The 21,079-nt window shown below is 33.6% G+C and overlaps 3 protein-coding genes across 3 annotated transcripts; all 3 read right to left on the reverse strand.

The window, feature by feature from the left end:
• Positions 1 to 4,976: 4,976 nt before the first annotated feature.
• Positions 4,977 to 7,381, reverse strand: LOC116138492. Its single transcript, XM_031424201.1, has 6 exons — positions 7,217 to 7,381; positions 6,258 to 6,344; positions 6,070 to 6,174; positions 5,791 to 5,980; positions 5,569 to 5,705; positions 4,977 to 5,483 (listed from the first exon to the last, which is right to left on the reverse strand). Exons 1-6 carry the CDS (start codon positions 7,379 to 7,381, stop codon positions 4,977 to 4,979), a joined length of 1,191 nt encoding a protein of 396 aa, XP_031280061.1.
• A 1,193-nt stretch (positions 7,382 to 8,574) lies between these two features.
• On the reverse strand, positions 8,575 to 10,937 carry LOC116138437. Its single transcript, XM_031424150.1, has 4 exons — positions 10,856 to 10,937; positions 9,675 to 10,135; positions 8,986 to 9,590; positions 8,575 to 8,846 (listed from the first exon to the last, which is right to left on the reverse strand). The coding sequence occupies exons 2-4, from the start codon at positions 10,094 to 10,096 to the stop codon at positions 8,770 to 8,772; spliced, it is 1,104 nt and encodes a 367-aa protein (XP_031280010.1). The 5' UTR covers positions 10,097 to 10,135; positions 10,856 to 10,937; the 3' UTR covers positions 8,575 to 8,769.
• Positions 10,938 to 12,933: 1,996 nt separating this feature from the next.
• LOC116138508 (transcription factor MYB41-like) lies at positions 12,934 to 14,383 on the reverse strand. The gene is made up of 3 exons (XM_031424215.1): positions 14,155 to 14,383; positions 13,928 to 14,057; positions 12,934 to 13,841 (listed from the first exon to the last, which is right to left on the reverse strand). Exons 1-3 carry the CDS (start codon positions 14,285 to 14,287, stop codon positions 13,037 to 13,039), a joined length of 1,068 nt encoding a protein of 355 aa, XP_031280075.1. The 5' UTR covers positions 14,288 to 14,383; the 3' UTR covers positions 12,934 to 13,036.
• Between the last annotated feature and the right edge of the window lie 6,696 nt (positions 14,384 to 21,079).

Genomic DNA, 21,079 nt, shown 5'->3' on the forward strand with positions numbered 1-21,079 from the left:
CATCTTCCATGGTATTCCAGCCGAGCTTGGTGAGGTCTTTCTATAGTTCCTTATCAGAGAGGAGCCCCTTCTTGAAAGTGTCCATTGTTAGTGAATATTAGTGTATGCCTTAGAAATCATTTGTATTATCGGTTTCAAAGCATTTTGTCTTATATCAATATATCAAAAATAATAGAAAAAAGAGTTCTTCAATTCATATATATAAATTGCTTCCTTTATTCAGTCATGCATTTGAAATAAAGTATAAATATGAATTATCCAGATGATTCATTTAATCGGTAAATGAATTTATCAAAAGGTTGCCTACGAAAGCAATATAATTTGGGCAACTATATTGCATAGTAGGCATACTAGATGCTTCCAAAAGATATCATGAGTTGATATAAGTATGGATGACGATGATAGTCATGTCACTGGGGCATAAGTATGGATTAGCAGTTGGTGAACTGTTTTTCGAACATGACCAAATAACGACAAATCACTTGGAAAAGCATGTAGTCAATGATTTATCGTTTGGTTATATCAGTGCACGATGTAGTCCTTTGACTTAAGACATAGTGGTCAGATCCGATACGGATGTGTATGGTTCATATGGTGTATAAATACGAGACTACTCAGACTAGTCATATTTCGTATGATAAAGTCTAATTGGTCATGTGTTGTTCATATGCGGAAACAAACGATGGTCAAGACAAGATCTATTGACTTGGAAATATAGGATCAAGAGTACTACTGACTCCATCCGGATCTGGGTTACTAAACGAACGTCGATAAATGTCAAAAATCAAAATCTCTAGCCAGAGTATATTATTAGTCATAAGAAAATAAGTTCATGATGACAAGTTCCGGACATATTGATTGACGATTCGGTAGAAGATCTAGTGTAGGATATTGACGTTCCATGAATCTGTACTCGATCAGGATATATCAATGGAGGGACTTTACCTGCATGGTACATATGATCTAAAAAAGGTTTGATGAAGTATTTCCTCATCGTGGTTTAGGGACTATGGCATATTGCTAGATGTTTACCATAGTCGTTGGGCCTCTGGATAAGTTTTCGGATTCATACAAAACCAGCTCACGGCTAATCCACGGTGGACCTACATGGTTGCATCAATAGCCTTGAGAAGTTAGAGAATGATAAGAGAGAGAAATGATTATCCGAAGCGGGCTAGCACCTTCCAAGGGTAATGATGGCATTTCTATGATAATTGTTACATAGAAAATTATTCGTGACATTTTAAAGGTTAAAATGGTCAAGCAATAATTAATTGTATTTAATTATTATATCTTAAACATTAAGTTAAATGAGATGAACTAAAATAACCTTTTACTAGTTAAAGGGCAAAAGGGTAAACTTATGGGTTGTTAATGTAAACTAGTGTAGTTTACATGGGCCCTTGAATAATATTGATTATTCAAAGGCCAAATTAATAAATGCTTTGGCTCTTTTTAGAATAAGATTTTATTAGGGCATACAAGTGAAAAGAAGGAATTACAAAATGACCCATGTATATATAAATTCAAATGGTTGCATTTTAGGTCAAGTGGTTCATTGTTCACTCAAAAAGGAAAAACACAAACTCTCTCTTAGGTAGTCACCCTTTCTTTCTCTCAAGGTGGTGTTAAAGTGTGGAGGGTTCATAACTTTGAATCTTGGCTTCATCAAAGCTAATCTTTAAGGAGAAAGTATAATGTTAATTTATGTTTTATTTAAAGTTTTGAATCCTATAATCCATATCTTAGCGTGCATGTCTTGTTTACATGCTTTCCATCATTTTTCCGCCACCTCTTCATGGTTTTTTTATCCACTGCTATTTTGGGATTGCAGGATAGGATGGATATCTTTTCCTTATTGAACCAACTAACATACTCTTGGAATAGTTCACCCCGTTTATGACAGACACAGTATAGGTCAGCTGATAGCTTTTCTAATTTCTTGCTGCTAGTGAACTAATCGACCAAGGTGTCAGTGAGCTGGGCAAATAAACCTATGGTGTTGTGGGAGAGGTTGGTGTACCACTTAAGAGTCGGTCCTGGGAGGCTAGATGCAAAGTTCTTACACATGCAGGCTTCTCTCAGGTCTCTTGGTATTGAAGCGACAAACATCCATTGTTTGTATGAATCAATTTGGTCATTCGGGTTAGTCGTGCCATCATAAAACCTCATGTTTGGAATGGAAAATTTGTGAGGCATCTCAGCTAGGGCTATGGAGTCTACAAAGGGAGAGTCGACGTAGCTATAGGGATGGCTTTTCTTGGCTAGGGTGGCGACTCTGGTATGCACCTCATCATGGCCTCTATGTCAGCCAATTTCTTCACCAGTATTTGCTCAAGGGGCATGGCAGTAGATAGGAGATCTGCATTGATGGCTTGGTGATGTGTTTGTCTCCCACTCGGCGTATTAGGGTGAGCCAAGTCATTAAGTGTAGCTTGGTGGTTGGTTAACAGGGTGTTGGGTTCTCTATTCATCCCTTCAGGATGAGTCATCTCGAGTGTAACAGTTCGGGTGCTTCTACCAACATGGATGGTGAGGGAGGTAATTTGAGGACCACTGGACCCATGAGGGTGAGTCGAGCCGAGTGGCATTTGGTACGGGTGACTGCTCGACCCATAAGGAAGAACCAAGCCAGGTGGGACTTGGAGATAAGGTGGATCACTCACATTGATGGCATGGTTGATTGTGGTGATATTTTGTTGCTATTAGCTAGGGATGGTTTGAGTAATTTGGTCTCAAGTGAGTGATGGGTCGACTAATAAGGATCATGTTTGCATGGTTGGGTCAGTTATGTTTGTAATTACAGGAACTAGGCCATCCATTAAGGATGACTGAAGCTGGGAAGACTAAGGGTCTAAAGCCAAGGATTTGGGGTATGGGGTCATGAGAGGTTGCATAGAGTTTACCGGGACGCGGAAGCGATTCTCCGGTATCTGGTTGAATAGGAAATCAAGAGAATAAAATTATGTTACCTTTTCCCATAAATTCTAGTTTTCAGCCCAGATATTGGTATTCTCAACTCGGATGTTGATGTTCTCAGCTTCCAATGTCGTGACCTTGTCTGCATGTTGCTGCATTAATGCTGAGAGAGCCTCAACCTTAGCCACAGGTTTGCTAAGGCAGTGTCAGTGGTTTCAATCATGACGTGATTCTCTATTTAGCAGGCTGCTGAACAGGAGTTGATTGCTAGAGGCTCCATAGTGGGTGTCAAACTGTAGATGCTAAAATCTATAGTTACCGAAAGAGGTCTGATCTTGTGAGGTTGAGGCCACTGACAATCCGTTGAACCTGCATACAAAGCAAATAAGCGCAAAGCTTATGTAAAACCGGTGTGGTGTCTGTCGTAGGCACTCCGACACTCAAGTTAGTAAGGTTGAATAAGGCTTATTTAGTAAGGGCTAAGGGAAGGAAGGGTTACCAAAAGGATAGTCGAAGATTAGAATTACGATGTAGGTGTATAACTCTTAGGAGCAAGAGCTTAAAAGCAAGTAGGTGGTATTGAGATTGAATGCTTAGTGAGATATATGACCTCTGTTTAAATAGTAATCGTAGGATCTTTGTATCCTAGTAGGACTTCGAGTCCATAGTGGTAGAGGTTTAATGAATAGGAAAGACTTTGATTCACTTACTTTTAGAGTAGCATGAGTCCTCATTCATATAAGACTCAGGATCTTAAGTGAATTAGGATAAAGATAGAAATAGGAAGTAGACGTACTAGAATCTGAGTAAGACTTTGGGCCCTTAGTAGTTAACATGGGTCGGATCCTTGGTGGCTTGATGATAAGGCCCAACTTGGATGGCCCAGCTTAGAAGATGTATTGGGCTCATGACACGGATCTCACAGTAGGCCCAACCAAAATTGGGCCACTCCCTAGGTTAATAATAGATGTCTCATGCTTTGGGCCTGGTAAAGCCCAAGGCAATATTTTGGCCCATACAATTACCTCATCGACTAATTTGGTATCTACAATCCATTAGTTCAATTCAATTACCGGGTTTACCCCAATGGGCTGCATTTCGCTAAGTGTAAGTTTACCAGCTGTGATAATAGCTACTGCAGCAATTACTCCAATCTTTATAGTATTCTATTAGGATCGAGTTTCACTGTATAATTTACAAGATAAAACTATGGATTATATTGGTTGGATATCTAAAGGAGTTAATGACAATAATCTCCTTTATGTATGAAAGAATAACAAAATTTCTTTTGAGGTTTTCGAAATAACGGAAATATTAACGAAATATTAGTGAGTCGTTTAATTTTTACATTGTTATGAGTTAATAAATATTATTAATTTTAGCATCTAAAACTCAAAGACATGAGAATTTTTGTTATTTCCGAAATTTTAGGAGGATTTTGTTGTTATATCATATCTCACGGGGATTAATGTCACGAACTCTATCTACAATAACAATATACTTATCATTAGGATTCCATTAGGATAAAGTTTAGGATTAAAGATAGTTGGGTTAGTCGGAAAGTGAAATCCTAAAGAGAAAAATTGTTGTTCTATGACAAACTCTGTTTTGATGTAGAACGAAATCATTGGAACAGAGCTCTTAACCTTTTTTACAAATTATAACAACACGAGAATTTTTATTATTTCCGAAACAATTTAGTGCAAATTCGATGGTTCGATATATTTCAGTTTCACCCTGGGGTGGATCCAGGCCCACCCTCAATTTTTTTTTTAAACACTAATATGTATAATTTCTAGATTTGGGCTCATTCTAACAAAAACATTAATAGATAAAAATATTTATGTGTAATTAGTTTTTATTTTGGTCCACCCTTACATAAATTTCTAGATCCGCTACTGGTTTCACCTTTAATGAAAATTGTTTAGGACTATAAGGGCACTTAGCCAACAAAACGAAAACTAAAAAGCAATGCGGTATAGTATCTAAAAATGTGATTTACACTTCATGGCTCAGTAGTACTTCTGTCTCGCTCTCTCATGCTAACATTGGTAATTCTACATAGTGCGGCAGCAATGAGCTGAAACGTTTGTGGCACTAGCGGTGAAAGGATTATCATTTTCACCTGGAGTTATCTCGGCCCCAGGTCGGAAAAGAGAGGAATCAATTGTCGTCTCTCCAGCATCAGCATCCCACAGTATCCACTTAAGTTCAAAGTTCATCGGATCTATATCTTCGATTCTTCGAACCGGCAAAATCTCTGGGATATCTGAGACTGACTCTTCACCTCCAATTTCTGTTTCATCTTCAGTCTCCTCTATCGTTGGGAGTTGCCTCCTGCCTCGTCTGTGTCGAATTGCTGTTCCTTGCCGTGGCTTTTTTCCGGGCATCTTTTGAACTTTAGCATCCTTTGTCCCTGATATTCCCTGCAGTGGCTCTTTCCCAGTTCTAGAGCTTGATGACCCTCCAGCTTCAGATGAACTTCCAGGTTCATCTTCTTCAATAACAATTCGCTTATATATGCACATTTCAGTAGTCTTTTTCGTGCAAGCATTCAATTCCTCCTGAAACAACATTGACATTTTAGTTCTGACTAACCCAAGACCAAACATTAAGATATCAATGGCCTTGAAAAGACTATTTAATTACCTCATGGACAAATTTTAAACCCAAAAGAAACTTGTAGCAATTATAGTACATGTCGTTCTCCTTATACTTAAGTTTGCAAGCTGAAAGAATAGCAGCTGCTGCAATTACTGAAGGCCTGAACTTTGTAAATTCAATGTCTATCATAAAAATTCGGAAACTAAGATCAGATATTGTTTACAGAAAGAAGTTTAACCAAAAACTCAATCAAAATCAAAAACTTACCCCCTTGTGCTTGGATTACGATCTCATTCAGGGTTCGCTGTTTGATACGACGTGCCTCCGGAATCATTCGAACAAACATATTAACAAAGCAGATAGCTGTTACAGCGCGCGTTTTCCAATCAATTCCACTGATTATCGCTAGTTCCATTCGGAGTATAACAATCTCATGCTCAATCATACGTGTTCTTTTCTTTTAAGAGATAAAATGTAGACAGAAGCAAATTAGAGAAACAAACAGTAATAGTGAATGAAATACGCTCAAATTACATACTAATTTACCAGAAAATCGAGGGGTCTGAAGGTGCTATCTCTCATTTCATAAGCAATCTTTAAGCAACTGTTGGCAATAAGAACCACCTCTTCTCGCAAATCTCTTAGCAGATTCTGATTGAACAAATTGACATTAATGAAGAATGTATATGGAAAATCTGAGTCATAAAAGTTATGGGGTTTTAAAGTTGTATTACCGGAAGTGGGTTGTGTGAAATGAAGCAGTCAAAGTAAATCAAAGCAAGATATGGTACGAACGCATCATAATTGTCCCATCGAGAGTTCTGCATGCAACATAATATACTCTGAAGTCTCAGGAATCTATCAAAGACAGTTAATTCTGTGAAAGAAAAGATTAAAAAAACATATAATTGTGGGAAAGATAAGATAACAAACATTGAGTTTGATCATTTATTTCGTTTTTTTGTCGTTTTTATCATTTTCTCAAAAGGCCAGAAACTCACATGAAAACAAAAGAAAAATCTTCATTTTCCCCCTCATTTCTATCATTTTCTATGAAGGCAAACAAGGGTTTATAAGTTCAAGAATCCAGAAGAAACTCAAATAAAGCAAATGACTTGCAACAGAACGAAACAAATGATTAGTAGTTCACAGTTCTTTCATTTACTTGGACTCTCTATCATTTTCTCAGTAGGTTAACAAGGGTTTGCATGTTCGTTTCACAAAAAACCATGGAAAACAATAAGACAGAATCAAGAAACCTTGATGGAATCAATAATTCACAAGGAAGAAATTCCAAAGAACAAAAACAAAACAGGAGTTAATAGTACAATTCTTTCCCCTTTTTTTTTTTCTCTCTTCAATTCTATCATTTTCCCAAGGATTTAGAAGTTGAAGAATCCAGAAAATTTGGCTTTATAAAGAAACTGACACACAACAGAACAAAACAAATTAATTAGTAGTTCAGTTCGTTCTTTTTCTTGGACTTTTTATCATTTTTTGTAATAAAGAACTGAAAGCTTTTACTCTCTTTTTTTCTTGGCAACGAAACTAGATATCATGCATATCTTTCATTTTCTTTCAATCTTACCTTGTATTCTCGTCAACCAAACAAAACCACAAAGTTATATTTTAAAGTCATTTTCCAGGAAACCAAACAGAAACAAGAAAACAAGAACCTCATTAGCACACTTACTTCCAAGATCACTCTAACAGCTATCTTTCTGAGAGTCGCTTCTTTACTCGTAGCATAACCCTCAGCCGCCATGGATTCGTTTTCAACATTTAAGTAACTCTCAAAAGCATTTTGTTCTTGGTAAACAGGCACCGGATTAAGTGGGTCGTAAATTCTCAGAGCCATTTTTTTTCCAAAAAAAATTTAAAGAAAATAAGAAAGAATTCTCTTAATCTATTCTCGTAACAATTTTCTCCTTGTATAATAATAATAATTCTCCGATAAATCATATACTAATACCCTGTCCTAATAGAATACTGACCTTATCTAAATAAATCAAGCAACTAAAATAAATGGCCCAAGAAAATTAGAGAACTGAACTACTAATTCATTTGTTTTATTCCATTTATTTCAAGTTTGTTAGTTTTTGATAAATTCGTGAGACTTAAAAGATTATCTTATGTTGATTGCACAACTCTCAATGTGACAATTTTGATCGTTCGTACCATATCTTGCTTTAATTTCAAAGAACCCATGATTTTAAGAGTTGGATTTTTCACATACTTTGTTTGTTAATGTTAACTGTTGCTTAATGTGCTAGAATCTTCAGGTCCTTGAATTTGTGGTAAAATCAATATGAGTGTATTTCATTTACTATTACTGTTTGTTTCTTGAAAGATTGAAGTTGTTAAAAGGCAAAAACGGATATGATTGTGGAACTTGAGATTCTCAATGGACTTGACTGGAAAAAGCGTGTTGTGCGCGCTACAAGATGGTAATCCAAACTCAAGGGAGTAACTTCTGATTTTGATTGAGTTTTGGTTAAGCTACCTACTCTAAACAATATCTGAGACATTATATTTACAAAGTTCAGTTATTGCAAAATGTACACAGAAAATCGAATTGTTATGAAGAAGATGAACAGAGGCCTCCTAGAGCCCCGTGACGTTAGGGTCATCAAGCGGAAAATGACATCCTGATGGAGACAAATTGTTAATCTATATAAATTAGGGGAAAATGTAATTTAATTTAATTGTTAAAATTACTTTTAATGAATGGGAAATAACATTCTCCACCCATGATATTTTGTAAATAGCATTTTCCCCTACAATTTTGGAATATATATCTCCATATGACGTTAGCAAGATGAGCAGAGGACTTGAGAAGATGGGAGTATATGACAATATTCAATGGTGTTTCCCTTTCTGACTTGTCTTGTAATGTTTCCTCAGTATGCCATTCATGGCAATTTTGCTGCTGGCGGAAGATTTTCTGGGAAATTAATGAGCTTAATTTGAGTTATATAAGGGGTGCTCTTGGAATTGTCAAGTCAACAACTTTAAAACCTTCCAACATGTTTTGACAAGATTCAAACACGAGAAAACTACAATCACACGGATATAAAACTAATGCTACTGCTAAACAGTATACTGGAGGATAATGATGCAAATGAAGTACCCACGCAATCTTGTGCTTCTACTGAATGAATTAGAGAGAATCATAGCTTCAGCTTAGATATTTTTGATCAAGAGAGTACTTTCGTGCCGATACATCTTGAATCTCAGACAAGATCTTTATGTAATTGTTTCTTTGTCTCTTTCTTTAGTGAAATTTGATGGTTGTACGAGTGATAATTTATTTGCTTTTTCAACTACATAAAAACATCAACTGGTCATCAGCAAGCATTAAGATATAAGAGGTGAATATGAGCTAACATGATGTAAATATTTACTACAATAGAATGAACAATGTATGTTGAGAAAAGGAAGATGAAACTGACACTGGATTACCTGAAGCAGGGGCCCTTCGAGCTGGAAAACTAGCTAATTTGTGTAAATATAGCCCACGAATGAAGTTCCATCCATGGCGGTTGTTCATCCATCCATAGTTTAAACTTGTCCAGTAAATAAGATTCAGTGCCCTGTTCAATGCCTTTATTTCCAGCTGCAAAATGCCACCGCCTGTCTTTTCCCTTTGATCAAATTTTATGGCGAAACTCAAACGACTCCATTCAAGTAAATCGGTAAAATCGTAATCTATAAAACAATCATCAAAAAGAATCTTCTCCAGCTTAGGGCAGTTGGACAAGAAAAGATTCATAACCTTTCTAATTAAGAAAGCAACTTCGAACTTCTGTCTTTCCACGTCTGGCAGATTCTTACTTACATCATATGCTGTACTTGCCTGAAAACGGAGGCGCCCACGTACATTTAGTGTTCTAAGTTCACGGCAGACTCTGCCAATCTCTTCTAAGATATAAGTAAAGCATTGACTACTGGTGATATGACCAAGAATTATGTGTTTAACATGTTTCCAATTACAAACTGCATTTGCAAAACCTCCGCTCGTTATTCTTGATGTCCCAAGTACAGTTAAACTTTCAAGTCTTGGTGTTCTGTCATATGATTTCCACTAAAGAGAATAAGGTACTAATTAATCTAAATATTTTAAAATAAAGAAAGAATCTTGAATAAAATACCTTTCTGCAATGTAAAGGAGATGCTGGTTTGATATCTCGAGATCTTTTGGAATGAAAAGACTCCTTATGGACAATCTCCAATGCTCCAAAGAAATGCCAAACACATCTTTACCGTACAGTATACTCTCTAATAGCTTCATCAATTTATTATCTATATGCTTAAAGCCTGCCATTGAACTGACATTTTTAGGAATCAAACGCCGAAGTCTGAATGATCTTCCAGAAAATGAATCAACTTTTCCCGGAGCAGCCACTAGAGGACTCAAATCAAGCACATTGTGCTCCCAAAACAAAATATCAAAACAGCATAATCGCCACGAGTGACACACTCTTAAAATATTACCAGGCGAGTCACTGAAGGAAAATATTTTCTTGAGAATATGAGTATCTAAATCCTCCCATCTTCTTGAGGATTCTTCCATTATCTCACCACAAATCTTCTTCTGCTAAATTTTGTCGATCTGCAAAAGACAAGAGTTACATATTATTGTCGAACACACCACAAATTTCTACCAACATCACCATATCTTGTTAAAAACCCACAACTTTTTTCACAACATTGGATGAAATTAAAAAAAAAAAAAAATCCATTGTTTCACCCCACATTTAACCCCATTCCAAAGCCAAAACAATAAGCCTCTCTTGGCTCATATCCCTAAAAATCTCTCTCTGTATCACACAGAATTTGAATGCAGACATATTGCTTGTCGCTTCGTCCTTAAAGAGCTATTAAATTTATGCAAAAAACAATTCTATCTTACATATCTGCAAGGCGCTATTATCTAAGTAGAGCTACAATTGCAGCTTATCAATTATCAACTTAATGATTTTTGTCTAGTGCACTCCTAATCTTGAACCATAGCTACATTATTCATTGTTTCAGACAATGAGATACAGAAACTCTTACAGTTGAAGAACAATTTTTTGATTGCATACGTTTCTAGTTCCAAGTCTAGAAATAACAAACAATAAAAATCCTAAACTTGAGTCTATTCAATAAAACTGCTTTTCAATCTCCAAATTTTAACCAGTTCAATGATGAGTGACGAATTGAAAATCAGAAACTCAGTGATACAGTAATCAAATTACACCATAAAACTTCAGATTATGTAATAATTTCAGAACACGGTTGTTAAATTGCAAATTTAACATATACGCATGCGTACAGATATAAAATCCACCTGAAAAAGCCGTCAGTAACGATGCACAAGAGGAAGAGAGAGGAAAGTGATGCAGCAAATAATAGGAAATCCTAAAACTAAATGGAATCCCATTTGGCTAAGAATTCCAAAGCCATGTGGTCTGCATGAGAAAGAGAAACAGAGCTAATTGATAAAACAGTAACCCCCCGTTTTTCTCGAGAACGAGAGCGAAGATTTACAGTTTGTACATACACGCTTGATTTGCGTGAAAGGAAGAAAGATACGTTACGTGCATCACTAATTAGAATATGACACGTATTATACATATATTTGGTATGGGGTGTCTGGCCAGCTATTCCTTTTAAACCTAACCTTAGAAGTTAAACCCTAGAAAATTCAAACCCTTATTAATAGTTATAAGAATTTAAATTCAAAATTTCTTAAATAATATATCCAAGAGTCTCAAACAAATCGTTAAACTAGATAATTAATAAAGTACATTAATTTAACTTAAATTATTTAAAAATTAAATATCCATATATAACTTATAAAAGGTATAATCTGATACTATTTTAATGATATTTATATGAATATTTGGAAGGTTATTAATATTAAGTTTAAAATTTACACTCGTCTTTTAAGTGATATTCATATGAGGTCGTTGGATTGAATAAGGAATTAATAATTTAGTTTTCTTTTAATCACTCACAAAAATCATAAATCTCCAGGCAATTGGTTTGTCATCGTTTCCTTGTACTATACGTCTGCCCAATTTATTACTACTGTAGAAATCAACTTAGCCTGAGCATTGTTCTAATTGCCTATTTAAGAAAACCCACCATGAAATTAGGTTTAAAAAACACCCGAAAATTGAATCTGTTTGGGTTGAAATTCGATCTCGTAATGAAACTTATTAGTATGGGGATTTTCTTTAATTGAATGAATTCCCATGTAATATTAGTTACAGGGGAGGTTATCGATAAATTGTTTGTTATAGTTGCTTATTGCTGAACTGAATAAATTGTCACCAGAGTGTGCCAGTCATGGTAATTAGGCTGTTGGCAGGTCTTATGTTGGACAGAAAGTACGTTTGATTTGGGTGTCATTAAGCATCCTCTTCAAAAACTTAATGTATCAACAATGAAACTGTTAAAAGAGCATATTTGAGGACCAGGGTGGGCGAGGAATTTATTTGGAGCATTGGAGATCGTCTGTTGAAACCATTGAGATTCCTGGAGATATGGAAATTTCAGATGACCATCTCCTTTACATTGCTGAAAGGTTAGCAATTGTAGTCTTGTTTTAATTAGACTATGCTGCTTTTGTGACTCTCTCTTATTTTACTTATTGCTTTGTTGTAGGGCAACTGGGTTGAAGAGATTAATTCTATCAGAACCCTCACAGATAACAGGGACAGGACTCATGAAAGCAATGTGCAACTGGAAAAATTTCCGATTTATTCATCTTAAGCAAGTTAACTATAGCTACTTCAGTCAAATTGTAGACAAGATTATCCAAAATAGTTCTGCTCTTGATATGGTTGGGATAAGAATGAATGATCTTCCTTCAGGGAAAGACTCTAGGACTTCGATAATGATAGATAAGATTCTAGACAAAATGAAATATGGAAGTGGTTTCGTACAAACTAACGGATTTATCTCGGCAAGCTTCTATAACTTTGATTCAAAGGTGATTGAGCCATCTCCAGACTATGCAGGTCTATACTATTCTTATCCGTTTGAAGCAACTTTGAAAATGAAAGGAGCGGAAGGTGACAAGAAAGGGTCTAATGAAGTTCATGATAAAGCTGTTAGTGACTCAATTTTTCTTGATAATATAACAAGGCCGCAGAGAAGTGGCCCAGTTTTAGTATGTGTATTCTTTCAGTAAGTTTCATTTTCTAGATGCAGAAATTTTTTTGCAGTTTTTTTGTTGATCTATATTCTAGGGGCTTCAGATTGAGATTATTTAAATGTAAGTGCACAATTTTGCAGATGATTTTGAAGGGATGCTTGAAGAACTTTGTGATAGTTTTTTTCCTACATTTTGTAGTGCTAATAAGATCTGTGCACAGAGTCTCTTGACGACTTCAGCTTTAATTATTCAAATTTGATGCGTGTTTTCTTCTTCTTCTCTTTCAATTACTAAATACTCATAAAAGTTAATACAGAGATTGTACAGTTACATTAAGTTTGAATCTCAAATTTGACATATGTTGTTTTACAAAAGTCCAATGGCATCCAAGCTGTCAAACAACACGTTGCTGCAGTAACTGTCCCTCTCATCTTCAGTGCTACCATTGACATACGTTGTAGATGATGAATTCAACTGAGTCGAGCTAGAGGAAGGCGTAGATAGAAGCGAACCAAAGCTCATATTTGGGATTTTGCCACCATTAATGTCGGAAAGAATTGCTTGGTTTTGGGATAGAGGGTCAATCCTGTTGGATTGACTAGTACCGTAACTGTGCTGATAGCCATAGTTTGGTGTTTGAGTATATTCTTTTGGCATATTGAAACACTCTGTATTATCCTGAATAAAGTTTGGTGGACAATTTTGCCAACTAAAGCTATTGGGGTCTTGAGAAATTTGTTCCAAATTGGCTTGCAAGAGTTGGGATTCATTCAGAAATTGAGGACTTGAGTCACTTTCTGGCTTTGTGTAGGTTTGAACAGGGCACTGAAGCAGATTTTGGTGAAAGGATTGTATTTGGTTGAGGTTTCCTTGAACATTTTGAGGGCTAAATTCCTGATCTCTGTTTTGGCAAGATAAGAGGGTGGTGGCTAAATTCAGAAACTCTGGATTGAAAAACGGTCCTAGACCGAGAAAGTTCGAAGCATTGACTTGGGATGGATTGCAGAGAGTTGAACTAAGAAATGAAGATAGTTCAAGAAGATCAAGGCGAGGGCTATGAGTGACTGGATCAATTCCCATTCTCAAAAGTTTCTTTTTGATGTGAGTGTTCCAATAGTTCTTGATTTCGTTATCAGTTCTTCCAGGTAAGTGAGAAGCAATTGCAGACCACCTACAAAAGAGTAAAAAACATGAGAAATTTTATACAATAAAGTATGAAACAATTATCCACAAGAATGAAAAATAGAATGTACTCACTTGTTTCCCAAAACTTTATGCAATTGTATAATGATTTCTTCTTCTTCGACTGAAAACTTCCCTCTCTTGATATCAGGTCTCAAATAGTTTGTCCACCGAAGCCTGCAACTCTTTCCACATCTTTTGAGCCCTATAACAAAGAAATGAGCAACCCATTAATGTATTATAACAAAACCCAGAAAAGAGGAAAAAAAATGGAGAAATGAATGTAATAATAAAAACAATACCGGCATTCTTGGGAAGGGTTCTCCATTTGCCATGGCCATGATTCTGAATATAATCAACAAGTTTCTGATCTTCCTCAGCAGTCCATGGACCTTTCTTGAGTCCATTTTTGTCAGAACCAAGTGACTTTCCCATAATCAATCAAATAATTATTAGTTCAGAAACTCTACAAAGAAGTTTTGGAGCAAAGAGTGAAATGGGTTGGTGTGTTTTTAAATAGGCAAAGACAGCAAGCAAGCTCAGAGAAAAAGTGAACCAGTCAATGGGATTCGGTACCGCCCTCTTGAGCAACGTGTCTTGTGTTGAAGAAAATTATACACACAATGACGCTCTTTTCTACCTTCAATTGTTAAAGTAAAATCAATTTGGTGTCTCAGTTTCATCAATATCACGTAATCACTATGCCATTCTCAGTTGCGTCTTTGAAAACTGTTTATATTTATATAATTCTGTTAATTAAATTCAAACCAACAAAAATATCTTAAACCCTTGATAGGGGTTTTGAAAATGAAACAAAAATGTACAGAAAAATCACTTTAAATTGGTTTTGACTAAGGAATTGAATGAAGTGGCAAGGAGTGATAAGCCAGTTGAGAAATTCTTGGAGGATGACCCCGAAATGCAATGGTGTTGGCTCAATCCTTTGTTTTTGATGGGTGTCTCAAATCCTTGAGCAGGATGACACAATCAAAAATCTTTTTCCAATTTTCAATTGTTGCCCTGTATAACATTCTTACTTTACCAATACGTATTAGCTGTCACCGACTGATCATTGCCACCTCATATCTGACGATTGATTTGATCGATCGCATTGAAATTGCATGGCTCTATCATGCCCACCACACTCCATAGCCAACTTCAATAAGCTCCAACCATGCAGCCGACTCGGCTCTTATATATATATATATATACTTTTCGCTTTTCATTCCAAATCGACCTAAAAAATGGAATATAAAATCAAGAGAAAGAAACCCTGGAACATTGACATCTTCCTAACCAATGGATGGAATTGTAACAGTAGTAGACGACAAATTAAGAATGATCCTGTAACAGTTGGATTATCAGATGGGGCAAAGAGCTTTAACTGAAACCTAACTCGAATTGAAAGCACAGTGAGAATGAAGGTGGTGCTCTGAATGGAGCCTAAAGCTTTCTATTATATATGCTGTTCAATGTTTAACTGTTTGATAGTCAAAAACAAGTATAATATTTACCAATTAAGCTCAAGAAATAATCGAAATTGGTCTTGGGATAATCGATTTGACTCCAATGACTAATGTGTTTGCAGGTGTATTTTCATGGCATTTACCCATAGAATCAGCTGCATATGTCACTTCAAGGAGTTTGAAAAGAAGACTTTTCACTGTTTGGCTGTCAACAAAAGTTTGGGATTGGGTTGAAATTTAAGGTAACAGTGAATAACGTTTGTGATTGAAAGAAAAGAAGAAGAAGATGATGATGAGCGTTTTCATGCATGTGATCTTATTTTGACTCATCTTTTTTATTTCAAACCAGGAACATGAACCTCCATTTCAGGCTTTCAATTCATTCTATATATATTTCTATCAATTTGCTCCTTCAATTTATGCACAAAATCATGGGATGTTCAAACCTTACAAAACTTAAAATTACTTCTCACAAATTACTCCTTGAATAAAGCATACTCCATATGACAAATTAATATAAGTAATTTTAGATTTTCTCTTTATGCAAAATGGGCATAGTAGTCGAGGCTATCCTATAAAGAAACGAAGAGGAGATCTAACATCGTCTTTTAAGTTCGAATCTCCTTAAAGATATAGAATAAGAGAAGGACCTAACATGTATGATCTCTTGAGTTATATTCGATCGATAGTTTTAAGATATCAAAGAATTAATCGAAGGACAGATAAACCTATCCAAACACCTCGATTATTTAAAAAAAAAAAACATATAATTAATGCTGGTCGTTTCATCACCTACATGAGTGGTTACAATTATTAGTCTTGGTCAAAGTTACAGTGAATATGAGAACAGTACTTATAAAATGACTCCATTATAAATATAGCATAGGGAAAAGTGCTAAACACGAGTTAGAAATTCAACAACATAATTAATTAACGAAAGTGAAAGCTGAAAAAATCAAATTAATTCGCTATTCAATTTCCTTAATCATCAATTATTGAATGAAATTATGAAATTAAGTTAGAAATTCAACACCATAATTAATTAACGAAAGTGAAAGCTGATATAAATCTAAATTACTTGTGCTAGAAAACAAAACACGTGGCCATCAGTAATGCCACCCAATTGAACTTTTATATTAACTTAACGAGTAACCGACTTTTTCCCTCCCAGGTTTGCCTTAATGGCATTTTTTGATCCGAAAATTTTCAAAATGTCATTTTCCTATACAAAGTATATATTCCGTAACTATCTAAATCTGATTTCGACGATAAAATTTTTTTTTATCACTACAACTTGAACCTCTAGCCTCTTCTTTATAAAATCTCTCTCACTCTAATATCTAATTTTTTATTGATTATCGTCTACTGTAAAACTAAGGATTTTTATTCTTAACTGATTTTCGACTGATTATGATAACAAATATTTAATCGGTCATCACGATTTGATTTATTAAATTTTACTTTATAAAATCTCTCTTACCTTGACTTTTAGTAACTTGTTGAACATCGACTGAGAAAATAAAATATATTTTAAATATTAATAGGATATAAATTTTTTATGAAGAAGTGATATTTTAAAATTTTTTGGATGAAAAAAGATTCTTTTACTCTAATGTAATTCATATATATTATTAAAAATAAAATAACCCTATTACATGTCCAGTGTGAACGATTTCAAAATTGGCACGCATGTTTATATTGAAGAGTTAATAAAGAAGTAGCCATGGCTTCGTAATTGGCTTCAGGTCTTGGCTCATGGGACGCCTAACTTATTATTATTATTTTTCCCACATGATTTTCGAAAAGAAATATAAAAGAATTCAATAGTTGGTTAAACAATCCCTTTCGGATAAGCCTGCGTTGAATTTTTGTTCCACACAAACGACAACACTATAGTCAACTATTTATTTAATTCATCAAACTAAGATACTCACCTAAGTTTTGTCGTGATTTATGATAATATTTTCTATTATCCCTTCAATTACAAAAATTGATTACAACAAAGATTACCACATTAATCTAGCCAAAAGATAATACATTAGAAAGAAGGAACCGAAACGGTGGACAAACTAATATGAAAAAAGAAGAAAGAAAAACGTACAGTGAAGAGATCTGTGTCTTTGAGACGATGAATTTGAAGGTTTAGTTTGGGTTTGATATTTGGCCATTTTGTTGCTGCTGATTTCTTGGAATTATTAGCTTCTTTTCTTTCACCCATTTTTCTCCTCTTCGTTCCCGTCCCTGCATCTGCCATCCAACTTAGAGCTTCTTCTGTCTTTCTCCCCTTTTTTTTTTTTTTTTTTTGCTAAATATAGGCAAACCGCAAACCCATATTTATTTATTTATCCAAGTCATAAAAGCCAACTATATTATTTTATACGACATTTTTTTGCTAAAATATGATTAAATAAAAAAAAAATCTATTGAAGAAAATAAATAATAGGAAAATAATTTAATACATATTTATTGACTTCTAATAAAATAACCCAAAAAAAAATTATTTGGGTTTAAAGAAATTTCTCAAGTGAAGTGCTGCCAACGATCTTATTTGATGATTTTTTTAGAGCAAATGACCCCGAGGTTTGCCTTAATGACATTTTCGCGTCCAAAAAGTTCTAAAATACTACTTTTCCACCCAATGCATCCAATGTTTATATCTTGTTAAATACCCAAAATATATTTCGCTCTCTCAACCAGTGATCGGCAAGTTACTAGGAGCCAAGGTAAGAGGAGATTTATAGAGTAGAGGAAGGTGGATCCAATGGTGGTGACTGATTGAATATTTATCGCCGGAATCAACCAGAATTCAACTAAAAATACGAAACCCTAGCTTTGCAATAGCCAGCAATTGACGAGAAATCAGGTGATGGAGTGAGAGGGGTTTCGTAGAGAGGAGACCAAAGATTCAAATGATAGTGTGAAGAGAATTTTTGTTATCAGAATCGGCTTTGAATAGTAACAAAATATTAACTTTGAGAGGGAAAGTGATATTTTGAAACTTTTTAGGTAAGAAATGGTCATTTAGACAAACCTTGGGTGGGAAAAAGTTGTTTACTCTTTTTTTTTTTTTTTTTTTAATGTAAAGTTTATTGTATAACACTTATGAATAATTTTATATAAATAAAATTTGAGGTGATTGCATATTTGCATATGCATAAATGCCACATTGATGCAAACTTTATTGAGTTAACGACTTTTTCTCACACAAATAATGATTTAATTACATTTTTTAACTCACTGAATTTTAAAATACCACTTTACTACTTAAATTTATATTTTGATGATGAACAGGGAGCAAACTCAGTTCAAACTATTGGGGGTTTTGAAAAAGAGAGGTCGATGAGGGTGGTAGAAGGTTGGATTTTAATGGTTAAAATTGATTGAAATTTGACTTAAGAGAGACGGTTGTGCAAACCTTAATCACTCGATTGCTGGTAATTGACAGGGTTAGCGGGAATAGGGTTTGAGGGGTTTTGGTGAATGATGATCAAGAAATGACATTTTAAAAGTCGTAAAAAAAGTGTCATTAAATCATTATTTAGGTGGGAAAAAGTCGTTTACTCAAGCTTTATTATAATTAAATGTGATATTAATCGTAATCAATGACATTAGTAATTTAATTTTATATACATAGTATTACTTAATAAAAATAAAATTTGAATACTCAAATATGATTCCCAAAAGAGCACCTATTATTATTATTTTTTTCTAAAATTAAATTTATATTTTAAACATAAAATTGGTAAAAAGACCATTGTGTAAGTATCAATTATCCAGTCGAGGCTTTATTTTTCACAAACTCCCGTTAATTTATTTCATAACTAAAATTGAAATTCTTCTTGAACTTTGCCCATTCTTGCCTAAGGAGTGGAATTGTGAAGTTCTTCAAAAGACTTTTTTGGTCGGCAAGGTGTTAGGTTATTTACGCCATTGAGTTTATAAAATGTTCAATAGATCTTAAATATTAGTCAAGATGCGCAAAAAATTATATACATAGTAAAATATCTATCAATTAATACCCGTTAAATTCATTCACAAAAACCTTTGGATATCATAGAAAATGGTTTTTTGTTGATTGAATGTTAAAGAATTACTTATTTAATTCTTTTTTTTCCTCTTTATCAAATTAATTAACTTATCAATATGTCAGTTATTTCTCCTCTTTTATCAATTAAATTAAACTGGACTTGGAGCTAGGTTTGCAATCGAACCGAACATGAATGAATATACCCGTTCGAAAATCATTCAATAAGCATGTTCGATTGTTCGTGTTCGAACGAACACATGATGTGTGTTCGTGTTCGTTTGATTAACAAAAAGCTCGTTCGTGTTCGTTCGACTAACTTGTTCGACTAACTCGTTCAAGTAACTCATAAATACCTGTTCGAATAACTCGTTCGAATACCTGTTCGAATAAAAAATATACACCAACTTTCTAATTTTTGCTCTAAAAAACAAATATGCAACAATTTATAATTCATACACATTTAATTCAACATTTGAAAATAAACCAACTCTCTATCTATATTTATATTTTAAATAAATCAATAAAAACTCAGTAAATTAAAATAAATAACCATCATAAATAATAAAACTTCAAAATAAATTAAACAGAACAATAAATCGTTCAAAACAAATTTAGTTCCATATCAAACATGATACAAACAAAAGGAATTTGCATTTTGCATAGACATTACAGCACAACCAAAAGGATTCCAAGGAGTGAACATGCCACTATATAGTATGTACAAAATTATTATCATACATATATTAATCATAAATTAAATATGTTTAATATGTTATGAAATTACCAAAATTATAGATTATCATTTATTTATTATCATTACATAAATTATCGTAAATGTTTTAAATGTTTACATATATATTTTGTATCAACACCCATAAATTCATAGTGAAATGAGGGTCTATTATAATATATGATCAATACATATATGTGATTAATTTGTTATATATAATGTGTAATTGTGTATATACAAAATTATTATCATACATATATTAATCATAGGTTAAATATGTTATGAAATTACCAAAATTATAGGTTATCATATATTTATTATCATTACATAAATTATCATAAATATTTTAAATGTTTACATATATATTTTGTATCAACACCCATAAATTTATAGTGGAATGAAAGTCTGTTGTAATATATGATCAATACATATGTGTGATTAATTTGTTATATATATATATTATCATTACTGTCTATATGTATATTTTGTATCAACACCTATAAATTCATAGTGGTATGAGGGTTTATTGTAATATATGATCAATACAAATGTGTGATTAATTTAGGTTTAATTAAGCTATTATATTATTAAATTTGTTATGTTATACATCACTTGATTATACAATATTTTATGTTTATCAATTTATTATACTATATTTATTATTTATTAATTGAAATGCTATCTTATAATATTTAATTATTGATTACATTTAGAAAAATATAAAGGTAGTATGTTATTGGATTTACTATATTATATATTACTTGATTATATAATATATTATGTTATTAAATTTGTCGTGCTATGTATCATAATAATTTATTACTTTTTAATTAAAATGTCATATACTTATATATTTAATTATTAATGACATTTGGAAAAAAAAAAATTCAAACATATTATATATATAAGAAAAACAAAAGCATCATAATATTTTATTATTGATTACCATTAAAAAAAATTCATCCAAACTAAATCAAACATAATATAAAAATATAAAAAAAAAT

This window comes from Pistacia vera, unplaced genomic scaffold (assembly GCF_008641045.1).
Source record: "Pistacia vera cultivar Batoury unplaced genomic scaffold, PisVer_v2 Contig341, whole genome shotgun sequence".
Lineage (NCBI taxonomy): Eukaryota > Viridiplantae > Streptophyta > Magnoliopsida > Sapindales > Anacardiaceae > Pistacia > Pistacia vera.

What these genes read in the sequence shown, in the direction of transcription:
- LOC116138492 (XM_031424201.1), bottom strand. Translation starts at nt 7,381, where the DNA reads ATGGCTCTGAGAATTTACGACCCACTTAATCCGGTGCCTGTTTACCAA. An exon ending in TTTCACACAACCCACTTCCG is followed by an intron (nt 6,175 to 6,257) that starts GTAATACAACTT and finishes TTGTTCAATCAG; the next exon opens with AATCTGCTAAGAGATTTGCG. An exon ending in GTTTAAAATTTGTCCATGAG is followed by an intron (nt 5,484 to 5,568) that starts GTAATTAAATAG and finishes ATGTTGTTTCAG; the next exon opens with GAGGAATTGAATGCTTGCAC.
- LOC116138437 (XM_031424150.1), bottom strand. Translation starts at nt 10,096, where the DNA reads ATGGAAGAATCCTCAAGAAGATGGGAGGATTTAGATACTCATATTCTC. An exon ending in CTCCTTTACATTGCAGAAAG is followed by an intron (nt 9,591 to 9,674) that starts GTATTTTATTCA and finishes ATCATATGACAG; the next exon opens with AACACCAAGACTTGAAAGTT. An exon ending in TCGAAGGGCCCCTGCTTCAG is followed by an intron (nt 8,847 to 8,985) that starts GTAATCCAGTGT and finishes GTTTTTATGTAG; the next exon opens with TTGAAAAAGCAAATAAATTA.
- LOC116138508 (XM_031424215.1), bottom strand. Translation starts at nt 14,287, where the DNA reads ATGGGAAAGTCACTTGGTTCTGACAAAAATGGACTCAAGAAAGGTCCA. An exon ending in AACCCTTCCCAAGAATGCCG is followed by an intron (nt 14,058 to 14,154) that starts GTATTGTTTTTA and finishes TCTTTGTTATAG; the next exon opens with GGCTCAAAAGATGTGGAAAG. An exon ending in CATAAAGTTTTGGGAAACAA is followed by an intron (nt 13,842 to 13,927) that starts GTGAGTACATTC and finishes ACTCTTTTGTAG; the next exon opens with GTGGTCTGCAATTGCTTCTC.